This window comes from Boleophthalmus pectinirostris, unplaced genomic scaffold (assembly GCF_026225935.1).
Source record: "Boleophthalmus pectinirostris isolate CB_2022bp ecotype Guang Dong unplaced genomic scaffold, ASM2622593v1 HiC_scaffold_6, whole genome shotgun sequence".
Lineage (NCBI taxonomy): Eukaryota > Metazoa > Chordata > Actinopteri > Gobiiformes > Gobiidae > Boleophthalmus > Boleophthalmus pectinirostris.
Window position 1 is genome coordinate 8,560,399 of NW_026571447.1, and position 8,034 is coordinate 8,568,432.

At 39.7% G+C, this 8,034-nt stretch overlaps 1 protein-coding gene across 1 annotated transcript; it reads right to left on the reverse strand.

The window, feature by feature from the left end:
* Nucleotides 1-455: 455 nt before the first annotated feature.
* LOC129411738 (cystein proteinase inhibitor protein salarin-like) lies at nucleotides 456-3,810 on the reverse strand. Its single transcript, XM_055163434.1, has 5 exons — nucleotides 3,795-3,810; nucleotides 3,223-3,360; nucleotides 1,692-1,814; nucleotides 1,315-1,521; nucleotides 456-506 (listed from the first exon to the last, which is right to left on the reverse strand). Exons 2-5 carry the CDS (start codon nucleotides 3,349-3,351, stop codon nucleotides 456-458), a joined length of 510 nt encoding a protein of 169 aa, XP_055019409.1. The 5' UTR covers nucleotides 3,352-3,360; nucleotides 3,795-3,810.
* Nucleotides 3,811-8,034: the final 4,224 nt, after the last annotated feature.

Here is an 8,034-nt window from a genome sequence, read left to right on the forward strand (position 1 = left end):
ACATGGACCAGAGAAAGAGAACTGTGTCAGGAGACTAGAAAGAAAATGATAGAGAAGCAGGTTAAAGGTAAAGACAATAAGACCAAGCAGTTTGATGTTCCTGTGATTACAGTTACACATGTTCTTCAGAAGTTTATGGTCCACAGGACTGTCGCCAACCTCCCTGGATGCAGCTGCAAGAGGAAAATTGATGACAAATAGAAGAGATGGATCATACGAATGGAACCAAAGAGCCCAGACCAACCTCCAAAGAAATGAAATGTGAACTTGTGAATCAGACCAAGAAAAGAACACTGTCCCTACTGTGAAGCATGGAGGATCCTTGGTTTTGTTCTGAAGCTGTTTTGCTGCATCTGCCTGAGGGTGTTTTGAATCTGTGCAAGGTACGATGGAATCTCAAAACTATCAAGGTATTTTGGAACAAAATGTGTTGCTTAGTGTCAGTAAGCTTGGTCTCAGTCGTAGGTCATGCGTCTTCCAACAGGATAATGACCCAAAACGCACACCTAAAAACACCCAAGAATGGCTAAAAACAGAACATCGGACTGTTCTGGAGTGATCTTCTTGTGAGCCCAGATCTCATTTCTACTAAACATCTGTGAAAGGAGCTGAAACATGCTGTCTGGAGAAGGCACCCTTCAAACCAGAAACAACTAGTGCAGTTTGCTCATGTGGAGTGGGTCAAAATACCTGTTGACCAGTGCAGAAGTCTCACTGAAAGTCACAGAAATAATTTGTTTGCAGAGTTTGCCTCTAAAGGTTGTGTGACAAAATATTAAGTTCAGGGTACCATCATTTTTGTCCAGGCCAGTTTCATTATTTTGTTTTTCCTAATAATTCTGTTTAACCACAGGTGAAAAGCAATGTTTTTCTTCTTTCTTTCATTGCCAGAGGGGTACCAACAATTTTGTTCACATCTGTAAATACCAAAAAATAACTCGTCTGCTAACTCACTGACTTCTCCTTTTTGCTGTTGTTACGTATAAATCCTTATAATGTAATTCACTAGCATGGACCATGCCACAACAATGGTTTAAGGACAGCCCAGCTGACTACATCAAATGATATGTCAATTAAAACTAACTAAGAAGATGAATTGACTAAAGACCTATAACCCTCCTGTGAATATTTGACCAGATGGAAATCACATTTGTTTCAAATCAAATGTATTCAGTAAAGACAGTTTTAAAAACATAAATTACAGAAAATTACTCAATGGATTAGTATAAGGAAAACATTTACTGTTTGAAATGTATTTTATTGTTTATTACAGAGAAATCTTCTTCGTCGGTGTCTACCTTCTCTTCCACTAACAGAATGCTGGGGTCGCTCGGGCTGGGGTCGCTCGGGCTGGGGTCGCTTCAGGCTGGTACTGGTACTGTTCAGGCTGGTGTCGTTCAGGCTGGTACTGTTCAGGCTGGTGTCGTTCAGGCTGGTACTGGTGGTGTTCAGGCTGGTGGTGTTCAGGCTGGTGCTGTCATCAGGGCTTGACACTAAGCCTGTGGGTATCTCTTGTAATGTCTACAAGAGACAACAATATTTGAAAATGTGGGTGGTGCAGAGTTTGGAAAGTCTCCTGCATGATTCCATGGAAATAGAAAGCTAAAACCATATATAATCCATGGAGATAGATTTGTTTTATGCCATATGGTTGAAGATTACAGTCAAAGAGTCAGGTTTCTGTAACTCACCAGATCACTGAATTGGTTCATGCTCAGCCGATACGAGTGCACACCCTCGTCAGCCGCCTTGTTGTGGGCCTCCACTCCTTTAAGTGTCTCCTCCCAGATGGCTCTGCGCTTCACCTCTTCCTCCTGACACACACAGAGAGAAACATATAAACAAGACACATAAACAAGTATTACCAGGCCCCATGAATACATAATAAACAATAACTACAGCTTCTCATCAGAGAAATTATATTTATTCAATGTCACATTTTTGTCCTGTTTTGCTGTCAATAAAAATAACAATGGTTTGTGTATGGCTAATTTCATGATTTACTCTGGCTCACAGATATACGACGTTTCAGTTTAACTGCTTGGACCTTGAACCGTTTGGCCTGGATTTGCCAGAAAAGTCTTTGGAATTATAGTTGCTGCTTTAGTGAAAGTGGGACATTGGCACACATAGAGACAGGGTCTCAGGGAGAAACAGACGTGCACCTACAGTTTACAAGTCTACTGCATCATGTGTACTTAAAAACACACAGCCTCAGGAAGCCTCTCCACAGTCACACCCAAGCACTTGGGCAGTGTGGAGCATTACACATCTGAGGGAGGCAGGTCAATAGTGTTTCTTGTGTAACGTGAGCAGGTGACAAAAGGTGCAACACTGACATGTGGGCCACTGTGTGTCCAGTGTGTGGACAGTGTGTGTCCAGTGGGTGGACAGTGTGTGGACAGTGTGTGGACAGTGTGTGGACAGTGGAAGTGACCTCTGCTCCTGTTCTCACAGAGCTGGCGTTCAGTCTTTACTTTTCAGCAAGGTGGTGTGATGAGCGCCTTGTCAGGACTTTTGCATAAATGCAAAAATGCTGTCTTCACTTGAGCTCGCACAAATGAAAACCTGTGTGTTGTTTAACACACCAGTACAGGACTAACTGTGGACTATAGCAAAGGTCTCCAACCTGTAGCTCAGGAGCTACCAGTAGCTCTCCACCCCTCGCCAAGGGATTTCTGAATGCCACATACTGTCCCGTATAACTCAAATTTGATTAATTATACCTATTATTATTGTAAATCTATCATTTTGAAGCCTGACTTTGTGCACTCATAAATAAATAATGTTTTATGTTCTATATTTTATCCAACTGTACCCCATCTTGCCATGGCTCTAAAACAAGTAGCTCTCTGGAATGTTTATTTTGTCAAGGTAGCTCACTGAAGAAAAAGGTTGGAGACCCCTGGTTTATAGTGTCTGAAAGGTGCTAGAAGACAAGAGGCTGATTCTGTGTTATGCTGGTACCCGGGGCACATGTGGATCTGAGGCCAAAACTCCATCTCCCAATAAAGTTACATAGAAATCAAAAGATTAAGCAAAGGACAGAAACACAGAAATGTAAGTTTTTCTGTAATTTTGTTTATAATTGAAAATCTGATTTTGTTTTGGCCTTTCATTCAAAATGGAACAATCAAAGAACAAATCATACATGGATTTGAAGTATCTAAAAGAATGAATCTGGATAAAGAAGAGAAATGGCCTTGATAGTTTGACACTGACCGGTGAGCTGTACACTTTGTTGTACTTTGTCTTCCATTCTTCAAACTCTTTGTCCAGGTCTCGATCTTCCGCTGAGACACTCAGCGCTGAGCTGATGAGCAGCAGTGTGCACAGGTGAACCAGCAGCATTCTGTAACACTGAAACATACACTGTTAGACTTCAAAACTGGGACTAAACTGGAACTAGACTAGGACTGGAACAGGACCTGGTCTAGTCTACATTAGGACTCAAAGTGTGTGTGAACACAGACTTAACCTCCAGAATGACTCCTGATCAGTTGAACTGCACTGGGTTTCTGCATTAATTCTGCCTTTACTTTTCAGTGAAACATAATGAGAGGCACCACACAATGAAAATACTGTATAACAAACACACTATTTACAGTCCTAATAAAGCATGAACAAATGAGTAGTTCAAGGAATACTTGTAACTACTTAAATAAAGGGTTTGGAGTTTGGGTATTAAAGAAGTACAGGACAAATTTCTGTTCTTGTATGCTATGAAAAAACGAAATGAACACACATTTAGGTTACAGTAAATAGAGAGAAGTAACAGAAAAGGTTGTAGTTACCTTTATCGTACACCTCTGTAGGTCCTCTGTGACTGGTCACAAAGTAACGCTCTTATTTATATGAAGAGATATAGAGGAGGAGCCTCTTAATTTACCAACAAAATACATCCCTCTGTCATAGTAAATATTTGGACTAAGGATTTTTGATTGCATATGGTTTGAAGTCCACAAACATTAAACAATGTAGGCTGTAGTGAAAAACACTACAGTTGAAATTAAGTTTATTAAAAAAAAAATAATAAATAAACATCCATCAATTTCATGGATGTTTATTTATTTATTTATTTTTTTAATAAATACCTAAGGAAGTTGCTGAAAATTTAGCAAATACAACATCTGTTTCTGGATTATCATCTGGATAAAATAAAATGTTACACTGACCATCCAAATCCACTTTATTTATAAAGTACATTTTATAAACATAACAGTTTAAAGTGCTGCACATATAAAGATCACATTCAGATGTGGGGGAGAGGGGGGCATATCCCCCCTGGTCTTAACTCTGGTCTTGGGCACCATGAGCTGGAGCTGGCCCACAGACCTCAAAGCACATGTGGGATATACATTTGGATGAGCTCCGAGATGTGTTGTGTCCATTCAAAGCTTTAGACTTAGATTTAGACTTAGAGAAACTTTACTGATCCACAAGGGAAATGATTTGGGCACAGTAGCTCACACATCATATTATAATATAATAACAAAGTATTTAAAAGGTAATACAATAATCATAAATATAAGTAAAAAATAAGTAGCAAAAATAGAAAAAAATAACAATTAAATCTTAAAATCAACTCAGGGTTATTGCTGATGCCAGAGAAAAGTGCATAAACTGTTTAAATGATTTAAAGGATAAAAAAGATTGAACTTCGGATAAAAAAATGCAAACGATTAAAGCCAGATTTGACAACCGCATTCACTTAAAATTTTAAATCATTGTTTAGATGATGCAAGATTGATGAAACAGGGTTTTATTTGTAGTTTGTGTGGGCCCAGGTCAATGAGGGGGTCAGTGTTTTGTGTGGGCTCAGGTCAGTGAGGGGGTCGGTGTTTTGTTTGGGCTCAGGTCAGTGAGGGGGTTAGTGTTGCCAAACTCAATAACTTTTCAGACTTCACACTTAAAAAGTCGTGGGCCAAAAAAGCCTTGACTCACTAAGACATTGAAGGAGTGGCACTGGGGGCAGAAGCTAGTTTTTTTGAGTGGAAGGTAAATTTGGCAGTAGTCTGCATGAAGATGATATTAAATGCTGTGTTTTTTATTAGATTTCTCTCAGTGGGAGAAGGGACAGAGCAAAAAAGAAAGGGAATGAGAATTGAACCCTGGGGGACTCCATAGTTTAGATCCACATCAATGATATTTATTTATCTTCCAACTATAGTTTGGTGGTTGGAAGAGATGAGGACCTGTTTTGTTCATCTGTTGTCTCTCAGGAGTCCTTCATTCATTTTGTGTCACAAACTGTTAACAGAAGAGACACACAGACTTACAGTAGTTTGGTGCAAAATCAAACTTTTATTCAAACTCATAAAAACACAGTATCTATAAAATATGAGAAAAAGTTGCTCTCTTGTTACTGTATGCATCAGAATATTAAGTAAACCTAACATTGGCCCAAAGAAGATGCTAAAGACTAAATGAAGTGTTCATGTTGTTGAGGAGAAAAATTCAGTTTATCGACTGGACAAAAGTTAGTTTGGTTGAAGACGTTTCACAGCTCATCCAAGCTGCTTCTTCAGTTTTGGTCAGACGCTGGTGGACACTTCCTTATATCTGTCTGCAGGGAGGAGCGAACTAACTGAAACTAACACCTACTTGTTTACAGTTTCTGTTTGTTAATTAGGCCTATTGACCTGTACAGGGTGGAGTTGTAAATAGGAGATAGGAGATATCTCCTATTTACAACTCCATCCTCAAACCTTATTCAAAACAAACAAGAGAACAATAGGTGCAGCCAGGTCAGGCCCAGAGGTGTGGAAGCTCCATTATGGACATTAATTGTTATGCTATTTAGACCCCACACCCTGTACAGGTCAATAGGCCTAATTAACAAACAGAAACTGTAAACAAGTAGGTGTTAGTTTCAGTTAGTTCGCTCCTCCCTGCAGACAGATATAAGGAAGTGTTCACCAGCGTCTGACCAGAACTGAAAAAGCAGCTTGGATGAGCTGTGAAACGTCTTCAACCAAACTAACTTTTGTCCAGTCGACAAACTGAATTTTTCTCCTCATGGATTCTACCTGGACGACTGAGGGATTCTTCACACGTTCATGTTGATTTTTGACAAATCTTGTCAATGGGTTTTTGTCAGATACAGTGTAAACTGTTGATGTTCAATTTTAAGCTCTATGTAGAACCATTTTCTTCATTCAATTTGATTAAGTTGGCATGAAGGGTCGCACTTTCAGGTTAGAAATTCAGCATCTCACAGTGAAACCCTCTCCCCCAGCTGCCCCTCCCCAACAAGGCCGGTGCAGTTGTTTGTGTCGTTCCTCAGCAGAGTCCAGAAGCTGGTCCAGAGTCAGATCAGCAGCACCACAGGGTTTACTTCTTTCTTCATCGGTCTACAAGAGGCAGGCAGTCTTTACACGTGTGAACAAAATGTATCAAACAGTCATTAATATTTCTAAGATGCAAATTATAATTTGAAAAGTTTCTGGGTTCAAGAAGCAGTACAGAGTGGAAGCAGGGGTTTTGGACTGGTCTGGTCAAACATGACTTTCTTTTAAACCATGTTTAGTGTGTACTTCTGTCTGAAACTCACCCGATCACTGAACTTGTTCAAGCCCCTCTGTACGACTTCTGTCCTAGCTCTGCCTCTTTGTTATGGGCCTCTTCCCATTTAAGCATCTCCTCCCAGATGCCCTGCCACATAGCCTCTTTCTCCTGACACCTAAACACACACAGAAACACACAAACATACAAATATACATGTGTTATACATAATATTCACATATGCTACAAGTTACAAACTGACACTGACCGGTGAGCTGTACACTTTGCCATGCTTTATCTTCCATTCTTTGAACTTTTTGTCCAGGTTTTGGTCTTCCACTGGGAGACTCAGGTGAACCAGCAGCATTCTGTAACACTGAAACATACACTGTTAACCTGAACAGTTTTAGCCTAAATTAGTTTTACAAAAAGACAATACCTTTATTGTCGTCTCCACAACTGGTCATAAAAACCTCACTCTGTAAATAGATAAACTCACATGACCCCAGAGAATCTGTTCTTACCAAGAGAGCAAATTACATCAGAATCCCGTGGGATTATCAATATTTACACTCCAGGTTTGTGATTACAGAGTCTGAAGTCCTCTATGATTTATGTTCCGGTGAAGATCAGTGCTCCTGAGCTGATCACACTTTCACAGAAAGACCCATACAGTTCAAATGATAATGATAACAAAGTTTGAATACCAAAACCAAAGCAGAATTATCCCCCAAAAAGTATTCTAAATCTACAATACTGTAAAATCAAAACAATAAATGATTATTAGAATGCTACTCTTAAGTGGCTAGCACTCAGATTTGACACTGAAGCACTGAAGATTCAGTGTTCGATTCCTGGGTCTCTGGGGCCTTTCCGTGTGTAGTTTGCATGTTCTTCTGTGTCTGGGCATCCTGCTTTCTCTCAGCAACCCAAAACATGCAAAACCCTTCAGCCAAAATAGTCCTGACCAAGCCTAGCAACAAGATCCTGCTCCATGATCTTGACCATGAGGAGATGCTCCAGCAGCATTGGATGGGTCAAATGCAGAGGACAATTTAGCTAGAGAATAAAGTACATAAAAAAGTAGCTAGTTTGCATCTATAATGAATCTAAGAAGTTCATTATTTCTCCAGTCCTATGCTCCTGCTTCTACAGCTTAAATCACATCATAGTACAGAAAAATAACAAAAAGTGCAAAGAAAAACTCATTATTGATATAAAATATATTAATTTATTCATATTAAACCCCCAGAGCCATGTTGTTCCCTCTGTCATGCATTGAGTGATAACATGATATAGTACTTAGCCCACTGGCCTTTGCCTTGTTTAAGAGTTGAATCGTGGCACAGTTACACAACATGCCCAAAGTGCCCCATAGAACTTGTGTCTGTTTAATCTGCTTCAGCGTGGGCTCTGTTTAGTGTGTTAAACTGACACATGATGATTCACACACAACAAGCAGGCCTCATCATGCCTTGTTTATTAGACATTCTCGTAACAGGAGGAAAACATACAACTCAGTACTAAATG

Excerpts from the sequence above, each read along its gene's own strand:
- LOC129411738 (XM_055163434.1), bottom strand. The coding sequence starts at position 3,351 with ATGCTGCTGGTTCACCTGTGCACACTGCTGCTCATCAGCTCAGCGCTG. Across the intron at positions 1,815-3,222 it reads ACAAAGTGTACAGCTCACCG|GAGGAAGAGGTGAAGCGCAG; the intron begins GTCAGTGTCAAA and ends TGTGTGTGTCAG. Across the intron at positions 1,522-1,691 it reads TGAACCAATTCAGTGATCTG|ACATTACAAGAGATACCCAC; the intron begins GTGAGTTACAGA and ends TGTCTCTTGTAG.